Genomic DNA, 19,748 nt, shown 5'->3' with positions numbered 1-19,748 from the left:
GCAGTGGTGTTTGGAATTTTACAGAAAGAACTTTCTGAAAGACTGCAATGAATAGTGTTAACCTTGCAAAAGTCATAGAGATGACAATACAACGTAACTCAAGTGTTTCTCAAGCTTGGCAACTTGAAGATGTGTAGACTTCAATTCCCAGAATAGGTGGCTGGCTGCGGAATTCTGGGAGTTGAATGCACACCTCTTCAAGTGTCCAGAGTTGAGGAACTCTAATCTAGCTGATAAAAATCCAGTTCAATTATGCAATAGTTAGGAGAATTGGAGCAGTCAGCTTGTAAATCATTAGAAAGTACGGTTCCCTTGCAAAGACAAATTCACTCACTACAGTTTTGCAAAAACAGCAAAGAAGAGCTAAAAATAAAAAAAAGAGAGATGAATGGCATAAACAATTCTCTGAAGCAACTCATCCTCCCTTTTCAAGCTGCAGGCAAACGATATGGAAAAATTAACATTTAGACAATTTGGCTATTGTAGAAACTGTTAATAATTAAGACATTTTGTTTACATAAATCTAGAACTTTTAGAATGGTTTGTTTTACACAACATGCAAAATCATAAAGTGGTTTGATTTGGGCTGCATGTATTGAACAAACTCAGTCAGCTACAGTTTACAGAATGAAACACAACTAAACTATGCAAATGTTGTAAGACAACCAGCTAGGATTGTCTAAGGACTTCAGATAAAACTTCAGACATTACTAAGAAATATTTGTCTAAAGATATCTGAATACATCAAGAAACATTACAAGACAAAGTTTATTGTTGTAAGCTATGGCAAAAACAACACATGACCATATATCAGAAGCAAAATTTTGCAAGTGTTGCAAACAAGCAAGCACACTAGATGAACGAACATACAAAATAAAATCTCTATATCTTCATCTACAGGTAGTCCTCAACTTGCAACCACAATTGAGCCCAAATTTTCTGTCTTGCTAAGCAGAATGAAATATATTTTGCCCCATTTTACGACCTTTCTTGCCACAGTTGTTAAGTGAATCACTGCAGTTGTAAATCTAGATAAAAGGTTGTTAAGTGAAACTGGCTTTCCCATTGATAGTTGCTTGTCAGAAAGTCGCAAAAGGGGATCACATGATCCCGGGACAATGCGAAATATGAGTCAGTTGCCAAACATCTGAATTTTGACCGCATGTCTATAGGGATGCTGCAACAGTTGTTAAGTGAGAAAAACGATCGTAAGTCACTTTTTTCAGTGCAGTTGTAACTTTGAATGGTCACTAACTCTTTTAAGGACCTTTATGAGATTTTAGGAAAAAAAATTAACAGTTGTCTTTTACAGCACATTTATACTGTGATATGCTCATTACTTTACACTGTAGCCAATTGTCATTTCTTCAGTGTTGTCACATGAAAAGATATACTTGAATATTTATAAAATGTGAGGGAGTGTAGTCACTTCTGTGATATGCTGTATATAGTAGAAGGTCTATGTTACACATCTGCTATACTTTGTACTTCTTCCCTTGGTGTCATCAATAATCAAAGTTGTGCTGAATGAGTAATACTTATGAACAGTCCTTAAAGTTCTGGTCATTGCAGTACCTCTGCAATCGTGGGATCACCATTTGGCACTTACAATGTTTGCAGCTTCCCACCGTCGCTGTTTGCCACATTCCCTGCCAGCTAATGGGGAAGCCAGCAGGAAAGTTTGCAAGTTGTTGTGGTAAATTTCCTTCACTTCCTGCGCTATTCATCTTGCCTTGCCATCTACCCCTGGGCCTTCCTGCCCTCCTGCATATCCTATGCCAGACCTCCCAAATCTTCCCTTGTCTCCCTCAACTCAAATGCCTCCTGCACCCTGGACCTTCCCCTGTAGCACACACTCCTCCATAGCACCCATGGCAGTCCCAGTGTGGTGTGCACCAGCACACTGATCACCTAGGATTCCCACCGCTTCTCACTTAATGACTCACACATCTTTGGATAATGACAGCAATTGGGACTGCCAGGATTGTCATCAGCAAAGCAACGCAGTTATGTGACACTTTGCTTTATGACTGCATTGCTTAGCAACAGCAATCCCAGTCCTATTGCTGTCATAAATGGTATATTTCTTTGAACTGAGAATGCAACCAAATTTATAAGCAGAAGAATTGTAGTCATTAATTATTAGCCTTCACACCATTCAACCTAGCATCTCCCAACTATTTAACACTAGCACACTGTTAGTGATCTGGCTCTGTATTTTAATTCTGGCTCTTCCAATTCTGTCACTCTTATGATAAATGTGACATATAAAACAGGAAATAGGCAGTCTTATCTTACTCCCTTTCTCTCTTTTAGCTCATAAAGGAATTATTCATTGTAAAGATTCTCTGGAAAACTACAGCTGTGTTTTGGCATTTTATCAGTGTCATAGATAATCTACATTATGGCATAATATATAAAACCAAAGCCTTTATTTTCAATTAAAAAATAAAGGTACAAAATGTTTTTTGGTTTTGTTTTCTTCATTTCTTCCTTAACTACCTGACCACGCCTCTCTACTTTTTTGAAAGCAGGCTGTACATTTGGAATGTTTCTTCCCATGAATAGCTTCCATGAATTTATCTGAATCAAAAGCTTGCATGAGACATTAGTAGAATAGTTTAGTCAATTACAATCTCTGGTATCAATTCGCTCGCACAGAGAGGGACTTCTCCTGGTGCCGTCCACCAAACAGTGTCGGGGGGCGACACCTAGGAGCAGAGCCTTCTCTCTGACGGGCCCAGCCCTGTGGAATGACCTCCCCCCTGATATCAGGACTACCTCTGACCTCCGCTCCTTCCGTGCAAAGCTCAAGACCCACCTCTTCCAATTAGCTGGCCTGGCTCAACCATAGTTTTACCTTATCGCTCCTGACGGGTTTTTTAAATCTTGTAATTTAATTGAGGGTGTTTTAAATTGTCAATTTTAAATTCTATTTTATATATTTGCTACCTCCTCCATGTATATGTGTACGTACATGTATGTGTTTATTTTTATCTGTATATGTATTGTTCATTTGTATATTTTATGTGTTTTTATTGTACGCCGCCCCGAGTCCTTCGGGAGAGGGTGCGGCTAACAAATAAAAATTTATTATTATTATTTATTATTATTATCAGCCTTCTTTCACTTAACTCTACTCCCTAATCATTTCCAAGGCCTGGACCCTATAGTCTTACACCATACTGCTGACTCAGACCTGCATTTCTCCTGCAGCTTTAATCAGTTCTTTGGGCATTTCAGTTGCACCAGGTGCTTTTCTATTTGACAGTTGGTCTATTATTTACACTATCTCACTTTTAAGTGCACTCAGTTCCTAAATATACTCTTTCTCTGCAAATGTTTGTTTTTCCCCCACTTCATTTGTAAAGAGTTTCCTTCATCTTTCAATTCCATTCGCTTCTCTTAGATGTCTTTCATGATTATTCAAATACTCTTATCATCAATGGTGGGCTGCTGCCAGTTCGGACCGGTTCAGGTGAAGCGGTAGTTCCGACGATCAGCTGGCCCCCACCCTATCTTGTCCCCACTCTATCTTGTCCTATATTACCTTCTTTCTGGTTTAGCTGATTCGCGCAGCACAGCTGATTTCCGCGCCTCCTCTGTTCTACTTACTGGGGCTGCCTTAGAAGGTAAGCAGCTGAGCATCAAATTGCTGTATTTTCAACGCTGTGCCCAAGTGTGTTAGGTGTGCATGAAGCGTGCATGCGTGCACAAAGCGTGCAATCACCAAACCGGTTGTTAACCTGGTTGCAGCCCACTCCTGCTTATCATAGCTGTAAATTGCCCTGAGATTTCTCTGATTAAAAAAAAAACATTTTGCAACTTTACTGTGGATTATTTTAGCTTCACTTTTCTCTTGCCAGGAAAAATAGCACTACTGGAAGTTTCTGGCAGCTTGGCTTCCAGGTTCAATGAAGCTAACAAATTCTTCCATATCAAGATGATATGGAATCCTGTAGGACAGTGGTTCTCAACCTTCCCAATGCCGTGACCCTTTAATACAGTTCCTCATGTTGTGGTGACCCCCAACCATAAAATTGGTGTCTCGGTTCCTAAGACCATTGAAAATATGTGTTTTCCGATGGTCTTAGGCGACCCCTGGGAAAGGGTCGTTCGACCCCCAAAAGGGTCCCGTCCCACAGGTTGAGAACCACTGCTGTAGGATGATGAAGCTGGATAATTCACAAGTTTTAACAGCTAACAGCTAGTTCCAGGGCTATATAAGAAGTGATCTGTAAAAAGATACACAAATATAGCATTGTCCATGTAAAAGGCTTAAGATATTTTTTTTTAATCTGGCATGATGCAGTTGCTTGCTCTACTATTCAAAGTTAACTGACTAAAGTATTCAACCCTGTGAACATAAAGTTTTCTTTTCCCATACACAAATATGCCGCACAACACAACTAGACATTTTCAGAGACAGCATTATTGTTTTTATCTGGGGAGTCGTTGGCAGAAATAGGGAAAATGTGGAAGAACATTCCACTGTAATGCTTTCCATATGAGAATAAGTCTGCAATATATTATGTCAGCACCAGTAGCTATGATAATTGGTATAATCAAAAATGCCAAAAACAGACAATGCTAGGAATGGTAGAAAATGCTGTCTGAGGTTGTTATTTTTTTAAAGCAATTCAAATGATAGTGATATAAGCTCTATCTAGAAAAAGCAGGAATTAGGATATGAGTGCAGTAAAATAGGCATAATGACAATCAGCTTTGCTTCAAGACTAAAAGAACATTTACAACCAAGATGAAACTGACAAGAAACTTCAGAAGACATTTCTTCTTCAAAATGTGGCTTTACAACAACATTTAGTTTTTATATTATTCATACTTACTGTATAAACCATAATTGCCTGAGTCATACAGGAAAGTTAATCATAAGCTGTGGTTAGCAAATCACAATGCCTAAAATCAGACATCACTAACAATCTATAACAGTCTTAGCAACGAAGGGCAACTAAGCCTTTGCCTAGAAAGTCAATCACTCTCCCTCTCTCCCTCCCCCCTCTTCCTCCCTCCCTTGATCTGAAACTAATTCCTCTAGGAATGCATTTTGATTATCAGTGGCAGCTTTTCTCTTATAAGCAACAGCATTTAAGGCAGCAAATTTCACTAGGACTGCAGCAAAGTGAGATAGGTTTAAGTATCTCAAGCCTGATCCTTATCTAATTTTCCCCATCTATCCAAGCAGGTTAAGCATCTTGCACACCGATATCCTGTTGTAACATCTTTAATTGTACAGGATAGACATTTTGTCTTATTCTTTAAACAGTATTATGTAACTAATAGGATTTTCCCTCAAAGGAACAACACTACTATAATGTATTTGAATTTTCATAGATTAATGTAGTTTTCCCAGCTTGTGCAATTGTTGTACTGGTGACTGATCCTGCCAATAACATAAAGTCTTTTTTTTTCCACCCATGAATAATTTCACAAGTCATTTTTTGTTTATTCAAGAGTAATGCTGGGATACTTGTGAGAATTCCTGCTCTTGGGATGTTTACAAATTCAAACTCCTTTCCAGCTACTGCAGCTCTTTAGACTGGACTGAATCTTGTGAAAGCCTTTCAGGAACGGACAGGAGGAGTTATGGAATTTAGGATTTATACTTGCAGAAGTATAAATCTTGTGTTCTTTTAGATTCTAAGTAATAACACTGTTGTCTACTGTTTCAAAATATTCAATATGAATGTAACATCATCTGTGCTACAGGATTACAGTGAAGGTCACTGAAATAGTTATCCCTTTTTAAAGCAGAGAACTACTAAATATATTTGCATATGTCCATAAAATTAAGAAGGATTAACTTCAGTGCTTAAAAATAAGCATTCAAAAGCTGTGAATTCTGAATGGCAGTTCACTATTAAGAGAAACTGTGAAATATTTCTTATAATACAAGCAATGTGAAATTATTTGGAAAAAATGTATCACTCTAACTTTTAAACCTATATTTTTGTTAAATATTCTCAGCACACATGGTTTCCTGTATAAGTATCTGCCAAAGTATTCAATTTATAATCTAAAATCAACGAACTGAACCAGGTTTTAATGTCTAAAAATTTGTCACAAATGCAAATGGTAGAGATTAACCTAAAGGAGTGATGTAGCATTCTTCCATTTGCTATATTAATTATTGAAATTAGTAATATAAAAATATATTGCTGTTATAAAGTTTCAGTTATGCCTAGAAAGAATAAAAGTGATACGTTTTGTTTAAAAAAAATACTGTACTTCCCAATTTACTTATCTAAAACACACCTTTTGAGTTTCTAAGGAAAACAGGAGACTGAATCAACAAAATACCTTCATGTTGCCTGTACAATAATTCTTGTAATGTAGGAAATTTTATTACCTGCCTCTGAAGTCATTTAGCTGGAAATAATTCCAATGAGATCTATATCTATAATGCTTCTGTTTTAAAAGAAAAAATATATAATTTTGTCTAATAGATTTCTCCAATTTGAAGAATAACTGCAACACTGTGGAAGGCTATTTTACTGAGTACCTTTTTTATTTCACCATTGAAGAAACCATGTTTACTCTTATTTTGCAAACAAACAAATATGAAACAGGTTTGGCAAGAAAATAGGATCTGAAAAATATCTTAAAATGGCATATAACTGTCAATAGAAAGTTATTTTTGAAATGATAAAAAAGCAAAATGTCCTTGGCTTACTAGGACAGTGTCCCTGAAGAAGCAATCACAGGACTGCTGAGTTATCTGAGTATACATGTAAGCTCCAGTTTGTCCAAAGAACAGTGCTTAAGTAAATGCATAGCACTATATGCATGGACCTTTTATGACTTACATACCTTTTAAAATTGTAACTATTTTGCAACATTTTCTAACACTACAGCAAACTAGACTATGTCCAGAAGCATTATCACATAACTTCAATATTGTGTTGTAAGTGATAAATAACACAAAGGCTTACACTATATATGGATATATTTGATGGGAAATATAAATATAGTTTGTGTGTGTGTGTGTGTGTGAATGAGTGTGTGTGTATGAGTGAATGGAATTAGATAAATTATTCTGGTCCTGAATCACAGGTATTGTATACTAAGATTTCAATTCCCAAGTAAAATCTTGCAGCAGTAATTAATCTAATTGCATTCCTGGCTAGCACAGCTGCTTCTCAACTACAGTAACAGAAGCCAAAGAAGCCACTAAAACTGCTTACACTATTGCTACTCTGCATAAAAACCACAAACCCATGAACTCAGGAAGTGGCCAGAACTTTCAAACTTTCCATGTAGCAGCAAAAAGCACAGTATCAGTCAACACAGCTACTCCTTATTGATCTCTGGAACTGAGATTTACAACTCTGTGTAGCTGGGAAATACTTTAGAAGATGAACAACCTAAAAAAGAGAATAATTTAGCACAATAATCCTAGTGATCAGCTTACTGCTTACAGACCAATTGACTACATTTGAAGGGGAGGTTGAAAACAATGGGATAAAACAGTGAAGGATTCTGCAGCTTTTCCAACATTTCCAACATTCCAATAGGTACTTTATCTTAACCTTGATGTATGTTCCCTCTACTCCACTATAAAGTGCACGATATTCCATCAAAGCTTCTACTTTTTTCTACTTCCTGTTCAATCTACTCCTGGTGAGCTTCTGATGTCTCTTCAACATTTTAAAAGGCTGTGTTCACATCCTACCAACATTTAATGAGCAGTGATTGATTAGAATATATAATGTAGTTTTATACAAGCTAGGGAGCCATAAACCAAGGACATTCACAAGATTTGTCCAACACATTCAGCTAAAATATGTATGGCTCCCTTGTGACTCAGTACCTTGTGCTATCCCACCAATATTTATGAATGAACATGATGGCTCATTGCATTGTGCAAAGTCAGTTAACCAAGCTTTGGTACGTGCTAGCATCTTGTGGGACACACTAGCCTATTGTGCAACCACCGACCTCTCCCTTTCCCCACCTGACCTTGCTCTCTTTTGATGATTTTTGTCCATTGAAAAGCCTCCCTTGCATCTACTGTCATTCAAACCCAACACTTTCCCTGGTCAATTTCTCCCACTTTCACTGCTCCACTTTTCAAGATAACACTGAAGACAGGAAGGGGGTCACTAGATCTTTCAATCTTGTAATATGACAGACGCAGAGCCAGATCTCAGGATATTAAGACCGGCTAAGCCTAGGCTATTAATAACCTCCTTGGCTATTTGGCAGCCTAACCGAGTCCAGAAGTGAAATCCTCCGACAGAGACGTGCAGGCGAACGTGTGTGTGTGTGTGTGTAGGGGGGGGGGAGACTGTGCCTCCCACTCACCTGCGGGGGGCATCGTAATCGTCTCGTTGGCGTTGCTGGAGCCGACGTTGTAGATGACCACGGCCGAGGCGTTTTGGGAGGCGGCGTGCCGAATCTTGTCCTTGTAAGTACAGTTCCCTTTAGGGACCATGGCGATCCAGAGCTTGCCGGAGCCCGGCACGGCGAACCTGGAGTTGGGGTCGCAAGCTTGCCTGTCAGCGGTCGCCGAGGTCATCACCACCTGCCCCCAGACCTCGTTTTTGGGCGAGTGTTCCCCGTAGCGGCCACACTCCGTTTTTTCGCTACGCAGCTCGCTGCCGCCCCCGCTGCCCCCGCCGGGATCCGGATAAGTGATGTTCACGAAGGCCGTGTACCATTCCTCTTTTTCGGCCACGGTGAAATCCAGGCAGAGCAGATGCACGAAACAAAAGGAAAGCAGCCATGTTGAAAGAGCCAGACTGCGGCACGCTTGTATCACAGACATTGCCATCTTCGGCGGCTCCTGCTCGCCCCCCCGTGCGCGTGTCTGCATGGGGGCGAGCGAGCGCGCGCGGGGAGGCGCGTGGGGACACACACGCCGCTCCCGCGCGAAGCCGAGCAAAGGTGGGCGAGCGCCTCTCACCTTTGCAACCCGAAGGCTGGCATTGTCGCCTCTGCGGCGCGAATCGGGGCCCCGAGCCGTGGCCCGCCTGCCTCCCCCTCACGCCTCTTGCAGCCGCCGGCTGCTCAGGGAAGACGGGAAGCTTCGGCTGGCGCGCCTGGCCAAAAGGGCGCCTTTTCGGTCCCGGCGGGGCTTCTGGAAGAGAGAAGCGGCTTCTGCCTCCTCCTGCCAGGCGAAGGAAAAGCCCCGGGGAGACGGGCTCCGCGCGCTGCTCCGGCGGCGTCGAGTCGACTTCTGCTCTTGACCTCTCCCATTCCTCCCCAGCCCTGCCCGGCTAGGTTTACGGCCGACTCTCGCCAGCGGAAATGTTTTGTTTGGGGGAGAGAAAAGGGGGGAGTGGAAGAGCTGGAAGGGGTCGTGCGCAGGAGGAGCTTGGATGTGATGTCAAGAGCTCCCGCCGCTCCGCTTCGGAGCCCGCTCGGTGCCGGAGAAGCAGGCTCGACCTCTGCCGGTAGACGGGGAGAAGGCAGGGCCAAGACGCGCTAAGGCGGGAGGCGGCCGGCAAGGTGAGCCCTTGGAAGCGCCGAGGCAGCCCTGGCTCGAATCCGAGACAATTCCCGTCTCCAAATTCCTGTCCCGATAGGCTCATAGACTGGCCTGGCTAGATAGTGGAATCCTCGGGTGCTGAATGGTCAGAGCTGCTTGATAATCCTTTGCCATAATAATCATCAACTGGACTCTGGCTGAACTGGAAAACTTGGACGCAAACTTTTGAATATGTACCACGCTTTACATCCAGGAAGTGACAGCGACAGGTTGTACCTGCCAAGAAAAATAGGGGCGGGGGGGGGGGCTATTGCAAATCCATCAAACGGTAGAAGAAGAAAACCGAAGTTTGAGTGATTATGTGAACCAAAGTACAGAAAAATTGCTGCAGGCTGTGAAAACGGAGAACAGCATAAAAATAACAGAAACAAAGGCAGAATATAAGGAAAACAGCTGGATGACAGATTAAATAGATGGAAAACCAAAGCTTTGCATGGAAGGCACCTGAAAAACATTGAAGGGAAATGTGATGACAACTTGACCTGGACATGGCTTAAGATGGGAACTACCAAGAAAAAAGCAGAAGGTTGTTGTGACATCATATCCCAAGGTTCACCCACTTGAGTTGAAAAAATATTTCCTGACCTCCATATGTCCATCAAATAGTGCTTCTGAATCCAGTAGGAGCCCTCCCCCCCACCGAAATTGTTCCTGTAGGGACAGTGCCATCCTCATCAAGAGATATCACTGGAGACAACAGAAAATTGCAGCATGCAAACAATAACTGCCTCTTAGCCAATGGCAACATCCAACTAACCTTGAAAAATCTCAACTGGAACTGGTTTTTATGGGAATGAGAACCCACTAGAAAATCCCAAACTGTGGAATTAACTAAATAATTTGGGAAATTCTAAAACAAAGCAACTAGCACACCCATTCTGATTTTTTGTAAAGCAAACTACATTGATGTAGCCAATGTGGTCATCAGACATCAAATGTAACTTGAATATTTTATTTCCAGAGCATATGGCAACTTCTAAGTTACAGATCAGCCATTCTCTTTCAGCCCAACACATTCCAAATTTTTGGGAGAAAAAGTAAGGCAGAGCCTTCACACATACTATGTTGTGTTCTTGTAAAAAATTTAGACATACAAACAATAATAAAACTTCTTTCATAAAACTTGAATTAAGTTATTGAATTGTTTTATGCTTTGTTTTATTTTGATCATTAAGAAAAAAAACTGACTAGCACAAAACTGACTAGCAAATGTTTTAAATAAAAGTATTCATGGCTTTAACTGTTATGCGCAAGAAAGAGATGGATTTCGATTACATAGTGAGTTGATTCACATGCTGTATGTTTGGTTTACTGGAGCTCAGTTTAGTAACTAAAATACACAATGGTTCTGCGTTTTACATGAACAAAGCTCTTAGCTTGATTCAAAATAGGAAAGGAAACAATGAGTTGTGACTAGTTCAAGATGCTGCAACATATTTTGCATTTGTTTAAAAAGGGACTCCTGCAAGGGAAGGAATGAATGCACAGGAGCTGTATAAAAAACAGGTGTGGACACATTCCAGATTGTGAATTGCAAGCCTGGAGCAATCATCCCAAATCTAACATCTCCAACAGAGCTTACTTTGTCTGCCTCTCACTTACAAAGGAACAACCTTTTAAAAAAAGTTTTTTATTTTTTTGAATAGACTCAAACAAACGAGACACAACGAACGCCATAAAAACATATTCCATTACAAATTATAAAAAGTGTGTCAATTGGTTACAAAAAACTTTCGTGCATCCCTTCCACAGTCATCACCTATAATCCATATCAAATTATATATTTTACATCAAATATATTTATATATATTACTATCATCATACCTATCCTTCATATGACTATAGTTGTTTTAACATCCCTTTATAACAAATATTCCAAAATCCAAAGCAAAACCACATAATGGCGTTCCATTGTCTATTTTCAATATCATCCAACAACATTCTATCTTTGTGAAACGTTCTAAATAAAAATTAATTATGTTTGATGATAAAGTTTCTAAACCTCCTTTCTTAATCACTGTTTACGATTTATATCCAATTTCAATATTATAGGCTTTCATACATAACTAAGTTTCAAAACTTCCTTTCATGGTCACCATTTAAAATTTATACCAAATTTCCTCTTGTCGAACCAATATATATGTATACATTATATCATTATCAATTATTTATCTAACTATATCCATGATCAATCCAATTTCAATATTATAGGCTTTCATACATAACAAAATTTCTAAACTTCCTTTCATGGTCACCATTTAAAAATTTATACCAAATTTTCTCTTGTCATGTATACATTATATCATTATCAAGTATCTATCTAGCTATGTCCATTATCACTTCATTTTTAACATAATGCTCTAATTTTAACTATTTAGCTAGTATTTTGTTAATAGTTTTCATATCTCAACCTGTGTCTTTCCAGAAGTAGTACAGTCTTATTTCTTTTGCTTTATGTGGGATTAATCTTCTGGTTATTTCCTTAATCAACTTTGTGTGGACTTCTCTTCGCACCTTGTTGCTTGTTGCATGTCTTATAAATTCTCGAAACCCTCCATCAGCTTCTTTAATCAGCTTATCTTTGGTTATCAGTAGTGCTTTTGTCAAAGTTCCTCTCCCTAAATCTATCAATTCTTCTCTTTTTTCTCCTTCTATACCTTGAAATCTGGGATAGAGCTCCTTTCCATCTCTCTTTCCTTTCTATGTTCCATTCTTTCCATTTCCAACCACGCTCACATCACTGTCAATATCCACAGTTATCTTGCCTCTTTGTTCATTTTTCCCTTGGGGTTTTGAGACTCTAACCTCCACTTTTTCCATTAGCTGGCTATCTTTAATTTCATCAAATTTTGCTATATTACCATCTATATTTTCTAATTTCTTCTCAATTCTCTCTGATATTTCTAATAGTTTTTGAATTTCAAACATAATCTGTTGTAATGTTATGGGTTCTTCTTGGTATTGTGTCATTGTCCAATTTATAAACACTGCCACTCTAGTTGAAAAACAAAGCTTTGTTTTTCACTTCTCTCTCGCTGCCAAAGAGACATCCAAAGGGCACCTGCATAAACAACCCATTTTATCTCTTTACAAGCTAAAACCTTTGAAGTGCAAGGTCAAAATGATCAAAGAAAAGAGAGAGAGAAATATTTTCAGAACTCAGCCTCCAACCTCCAAGTGGCAGTGTAACTTCTTTTCCCTCTGATATTACTGCTATCTTTATATTCCTTTTATATCCTCTTTATATTCCAAAGAAACAAGACTCTTAAATGGAACAAAATAAAAAGAAACAAAAACCCATCCAAGCCAGTATTGGGGGGGGGGGGGAATTAATCCATAGGTTAAAAAAAGTAGTAGAAGAAAAGCCAATATTTTCACTTTAAAAGGTAGGAAGTGTTTGCAAAACTTCCATCCATAGAAGACAATTTAAAAAAAAGGATAACACACTGTCCAAAATAGCTTACATTCACTGCTTCTTTTCTTTTCTTTTCTTTACAAGTTTAATTTAGTTTTAATCTTTTTTGGGCAGTCTCTTTTGTAAAAATAAAATTTCCTCACCAGATGGACACACTTTCTCTTTCCACTTTCCTCCGGTTGCAGAGCTGTCCCCACTTCAGCAGCTTGGGGCTGTGCTTCTATCGCTGGCTAGAAAAGATTCTCTTGGATCAATCAGGGACTTTGCGATGTCTCTGAGATCAGCAAGATGTACGCTTCCCTGTTACCGTCCTTCAGGATGGCTTAAGTCCAGATGGACCACCCAGCGGTAAAGGTATCGGCTGTGATCTCAGAGCTCCGAGATCACACGTCCATATCGTCACGATGTCAGCTCCTTTTTCAAAGGAACAGCCTTAAATGCAGACATGTTCACATTTTTCTGCGAAACACCAGTTTTGAGTCACCCAGTGATAATGTGTAGATTAGTCCTTGAGAAGCAGCATCCAACCATTCAATCTGTTAAATGCATAGTGTATATGTTACTTCATGTGAATACAAAATCAAAGTGTTAGCTATCTGTTTAAAAATTCAAGTAGCGCTAATGAGATTAGCACAAATTTAAAACTGTGTTAGAAACAACTTGAGAAAACATATTAAGTATGAGGTCCATACTATAATCCAATATTAAAGAGAAGATAAAGATCTGTTCAAACAATAGAATCTTGCTTTCATTCTTGTCAGTCTAGAAAGGGTATCAGGGAGTTTTTAATCTCATTAGTTACTAACACAATTTCATGCAATTCTTGTGAGAAACTTCCATTTAACTGAATACGATTTGCTTCTGAGCAAACATAAATTAATTGTGCTGCATGTGGATCCTAAATTTCTTCAATGAAGCAAATTGAAGGATATTCTCATAAAACCACAATGTCTAGCTGCCTCCACTTGGTATCCTTTTATATAAGCTAATTATAAATATAGCTGTAGAATTATAGCACAGAACTATTAGTAGTCCTGCGAGATATTGAAGACATCTGATCATCTCTACCCATATAACATTTATAGGAGTATGTAAAGATATCTAATTGACTCTGATTCTCTCTATAAGCAAGAGACTGAGCTACATTATTTTATTTTATACAATAACAAGGGTCCCATGGTTTATCAAAATATTAAACTGTTACAGTACAATTGGCTGGTTGCAACCTGATAAGCTATACATCTTGATTTAAAAACCATAGTATGTATCCCCCTGGAGGGAAGATTCTGCTTGATACATTAGCAAGGCAATATAGGCCCTTTAGCCATAGCGCGTTCTTGTTTCCATAGTCAATTGCCTTGTTCTATCTATAGCAAGGACTGTCTATAATATATACTATGCTCTAAAAATCAGCATATGTGGCTGTCCTGTATTATGAAGTATGACCTTCCATTTGCCTTAATTGACCCCCCCAAACAGAAAATACAAACGGATTTATATTGTATTATTAACAATTGAGCCCAACATTTCTATTGCTAAGACATTGTTAAGTGAATTTTGCCCCATTTTTTTTCTTGCCAAATTTGTTGTGAATCACTGCAGTTGTTAAGTTAGTAAGGCGGTTGTTAAGTCACTCTTGCTTCCCTATTGACTATTGTCAGAAGGTCAAAAAAGCTGATCATATGACCCCCGGACCACTGCAACCGTCATCAATTTGAGTCAATTGCCAAGCGTCTGAATTTTGATCACAAGACCATGGGGAATGCAGCAATGGTTGTAAGTGTGAAAAAATGGTCATAAATCACTTTTTTGAGTGCTGTTGTAACTTCGAATGGTCACTAAATGAACTGTTGTGAGTCCCGTAAAGAAAACAAACTGCCTCTCTCGTATTTAAAATGTAGGCCTGGTCAACCCACAACGCAACCAAGGCTGTGCACCTACATGATCAGTTGTGATTTACAGACACAAAAGTTGGGCTCACATAAGCATACAACTCCAAAATCAAAACATATAGTTGCAATCCCAGCTGGTGAACTATTTTAAGACTGGGACTGTCCTTCCTCAGCTGCCAAAATATTATCAAACACAGCTGTAGAAGAATTGTGAGCCAATATTTGGTCCGAATCCACAATTCCTGAACTCCTTCCAATTATAGTCTAAGAGCAAACACTCAAGAAAGAAAAGAGTTTCTGAAAATCTAGTTCAACTTTGCTACAGTGGCTTGAGTTGATGGAAATTGTTACCTTTTATTCTCTCTTACAAACTTTTGTGCTAGGATTTTGATAAAAACTATCTTTGATGTACAATATATGCATCTTACTAAAAAGAATGCCCCAGTGGCAGGATTAATGTTCTCTTTGTGTTTGACAACACAATGCATGCATAAACATAAAGTTGGTTTCAAGGTATCACCTGGGATTTACAGCTTGCTAAGTATGATTGAGGATTAATTATGTTTAGGGAGAGCCTGCTTGGTGCAGTGATTAAGGCATCAAGCTAAAAACATGGAGACATTGAATTCTAATCCTGCCTAGGTACAAAACCAGCTGGGTGACTTTGGGTCAATCATTCTTACTCAACCCTAGGAAAGAAGCTATAGAAAACCACTTCTGAAATCTTACCAAGAACTACAAGAACTTATCTAGGCAATTGGAAGGAATCAATAGTGATTTGAAACTCTCACCACCCCAAAAATATAAGCAGTATGTTCTGGGTGCATTTCAAGATGTTGGTTATCACCTTTAAAGCTCTACACAGCTACCAGAAACTGATTTCCCCCCCCCCCCTTTTTTTTCCCCCTAACTTATCTGTTTCTCTAAAGTAAGGATGTCAAACTGGCAGTCCGTGGGCTGGATGCATCATGCACAGGCGATGTCCACCCCAACTCCATGAAGGGGGAAAAACATCGTAAAACATCATGTGATGGCAATGTGATGCTGTGAGTTTAACACCCATGTTCTAAAGCAGGAGTGTCAAACTCAAGGCCTGTGGGCCACATCTGGGCCCACGGAGTGCTTAAATCTAGCCTGCGGGGCCAGCCAGGAAATATCGAAGGACTGGCACACGGTGCCTCTGCCAACTAAAATAGGCATGGGGGGCTCCTCCCTGGCCTCCTGCAGCACTCTGCTGGCCAAAAGCAGATCACGCGGAAGCTCCGCAAGGCCCCCGCAAGGCCCGTTTTCAGCTGGCAGAGTGCTTCTGGAGGCCATGGAGGTGGAAAATGGGCCATGCAGGGGCCACGCTGGGGCTTCCACATGGCCCATTTTGGCCAGCAGGGTGCTGCAAGAGGCATTCGTCCCATCTTGCTCTCTACCTCCCCTCTGGCCCGCGGAGAATTACAGTGCAGATCCAGTCCTCGAAGAAAACCAGTTTGACACCCCTATTCTAAAGCAAAAGGAATATCTCCCCATCTATAAAAAGATCTTTGAAGTCTTGTTTGTTCCTGTTCAAAAAGAAATACCATTAGTAACTATCAGAAACCACAACATATGTATTAAACCTGATCAGATAAGTCATTTCTTTCTGTTTACTTTTCTTGATCTTTAATCCTGTTGAATATTGTCCCATAAGCTGATATCTTAGCATTTTTCCTTTGTTTCCTCTCCAGAACAGTTTTATTACTTTCATGTCCCTTTTGTAAATCCAAGATAAGACTTTCCAAGTACTCTGCTGATTTATGATTTGAATTAAACACTGGTTTCATGTCATCCAAATCCACTGCGGCATCTTTTTCCATATCATTTTTATAATCTGGATGTTTTTCTGAAATTCAAATCCAGATTCAAATCAGACTGTTTTTCTAATAAAATCTGTGGTTTTTGTATATCCCATTATAAAATATCAGACAAACCTATAAGTAATTTCTGAAGACATTGTTCCCAACAGATTTAATTTCTTCTATAGTTGAATAGTATTGTTCTATCCCAGGGTTGTCAAACTCAAGCCGTCATGGCGGTGTCATGTGATATATTGGGACTTTCCTCCCCCTTCGCTAAACCAGGCGTGGGTGTGGCCAGCACATGACGCATCTGGCCTGAGGGCTGGGGATTTAGCAGCCCTGCTCTATTGTATTAATGGGTTGACTCTCCTTTAATTGTAAACTTTAGCTCTTTATGGTTCTCTCTAGTCAACCTTCAAAGTCCTCTTATCTTATCTATTTATTTTTCAATTAACAAAACTTTCCCATGGGAGGATTTCTTACAATTAATTTTAAAATCTTTATATATTCTCTATAAAATTTTAAAACACCCAGAGGAAATGTTCTTTTAAGTCCATCTGGCCCCTTAACTCTCCAAAATCGACAGTCTAGTCTCTTCCACTCTTTTTGCTCTGTTTGCTGGCTCTATGAAAGCAAAACTACACTTTACCAATGCTGTCCCTCCTAAAATAGTTATTAATTTAACCATGGTGTCAAGCCTGAATTTGATTTGGATGTGGGATTATTTGTATCTTTGGCTATTCTAATATGAATTCAGTTTGACACAGTTTGGAGCTGAAGGAGGATAGAGTCTTCAGTCCAGTGGTGGGTTGCACATTTTGTTACCACTGGTTCACCCCACGCATGCCCGCTCGCTTTGCGCATGTGTACCTGGCCTCAAAAACATGCCCAAATAGGATGGCATACAGACGATTTCTGCATGCCTTCCACTACTGATTCGTGTGAACCAGTTCGAACTGGCTAAATACCACCTCTGCTTCAGTCATAACATCATAGCTAACAATGAGTCAAGCACATTCCAATGGCTGAGTGACCCGAGGAGGATAGAAGTCTCCAAGCAATCACCTCCCATCTTGGTTGGACAACGTGACAGTTTGTTTTGGAAACTTGAGAATCTGAAATTTATATTGGGGTGAAAAGCCCAGGAACTTTAGTACTGGCTTTTCACCAGTTAGTGCCAATATGGTGTATCTAAATAAATTTGTACTTTGAGAAAATGGAATGCCTCGCAGTTCAATTTGTGATGGATGCATTACTTGGAACCTGACACATAGTTTATGAAATTAGTCCCATTTCTGGCTTTGCGTGGAGGCTGAGGAATTCTGGGAGTTGAAGCCCACAGACCTTAAAGAGTTCTAGGAGTTGAAGTCTACACATCAGGATTAAGACATGCTGCAGTAGGGCAATATAAATTTTAGCTACTTGTGATTGGAGTGTTATAGCAAAGGAATGTTTCTGCAGGTGTCCGCAATTGAGATCAATAGTCTTTATACTTGCTTATGAGAGGGTTTTTCTGAGCCTATTCACTTCCCCTTCCAACCTTTTACAAAATAGAAACTGATGGTTTGTGTTCCATGTGCTTTCCTTTGTGGAATCCTTCCATGATTTTGAAAAGAAGGCCATTGTATCTGCAGTAGACTTTTGAGTTCTGAGAAAGAAACTTCAAGGTAAACAAGTGAGCTTGCTTTGCTCCCTTAAATAATTTCCCACTGCATTCTATTCCGCACTTAAACTATTTCCCACTGCATCCTATTCAGCACATTGTCACAATCAGAACAAAGACAAGAAAGTGTGATTGTGGACAATAGTGTTTGTAATCCTGTAAATGGAAAATGTGGTTTTACAAGAAAAAGGAAATGTTTGGCCTAGGGATATTTTTTTCCTAACAACTTCTAAGACAGTGTTTCTCAAACCTTTTCCTTACTTACACATAACAGCTGATCAGAAAGTCCTTTTTTTCACCCCATGTGGGTAAAACAGTTTAAGTCAGTTTAATGTCCCTGTTATGATTGGGTAATGGTTTCATGTTTCAACTACTTTTACCCAATTTTGGGTAATTTATCCAAGCTTGGAAAGCACTGCTCTAAGAGATGCTTTCCCCATTATATCACTTCATATTCAATGCACTACAATAAATTCACTTGGAGACACTAAAGGAATTATTTGCTACAAAAATTGTCTGGTTTTACGATGACCTCCTCAAATTCTTACCAATGTCTCACTGATGTAGAACATGAATGGGCAGAGCAACAGCTACTGTATAAAATAGAAATGCTGGACCCAAGCGTGTGATCCTACCGGTTTAACAACCGGTTTGCAGAGGTTCCGCGCTGCTACGCCTTGCTGGCTCATATTTAAATGATCATCCACTAGAACTCCAGTAACTCACAGTTACTGTTTTTGAGCCAAGTCTCGCCTAATCTATACTTGTATCTTTGATTTTTCCTGCCTAAATGTAAAGCTTTGCTTTTCTCCACATTAAAATTCATTTTGTTGGATAGGGCCCATTGTTCAATTTGGCAAGTTCTTTTGGGATTCTGAATTTGTCTTCTGGGGTGTTAGTTATTCCTACCAGTTTAGTATCATCTGCAAATTTGATGAGCTCCCCTTCTATTCCCTCATCTAAGTCATTTATAAAGATGTTGAAGAGTACTGGGCCTCAGGTGGAGCCTTGTAGTATCCCACTGCTTACTTCTCTCCATGTGGAAGTACTACCATTAAGGACTACTCGTTGAGTATGATTTGTCAGCCAGCTACAAATCCATTTAGTGGGTGGTGTTTTCTTTTCCACATTTTTCTAGCTTACCAAGTAGTAGATTGTGATCTACTTTGTCAAACTAACTCAAAACTATGGAAACTGTAATTCTGTACATCTGAAGGGAACGTTGGTGTAAGCTCCTTTTTTATTTAAGTTGTAGATAGTGGTAGGCAGTTGAGATGAATTATTGCTCCATCCAAATTTGTGCCAGGAAAACCTCTGTTGTCATTTAACTACATTTCCTGTAACTAGAAACGTCATATTTCCTGGATTAGGGCATCTATTCAGTCATAAGTATACATAAACATACCTTTTAAAAATGTTTATTTCTTTATATAATGCTTATTTT

General features: G+C 39.4%; 1 protein-coding gene across 1 annotated transcript in view; it reads right to left on the bottom strand.

The window, feature by feature from the left end:
- RNF150 (ring finger protein 150) overlaps nt 1-9,619 on the bottom strand; it is an 80,408-nt gene extending 70,789 nt beyond the window's left edge. Inside the window, exon 1 of the mRNA XM_081959906.1 lies at nt 8,323-9,619. Within this exon, the coding sequence (XP_081816032.1) occupies nt 8,323-8,833 (511 nt within the window). The 5' untranslated portion in view covers nt 8,834-9,619. The remainder of the gene's footprint in view (nt 1-8,322) is intronic.
- Between the last annotated feature and the right edge of the window lie 10,129 nt (nt 9,620-19,748).

Source organism: Natrix helvetica, assembly GCF_964273705.1.
Source record: "Natrix helvetica genome assembly, chromosome: 7".
Lineage (NCBI taxonomy): Eukaryota > Metazoa > Chordata > Lepidosauria > Squamata > Natricidae > Natrix > Natrix helvetica.
The sequence above is the reverse complement of the archived record's forward strand: the minus strand, read 5'-3'. Positions and strand labels throughout refer to the sequence as shown.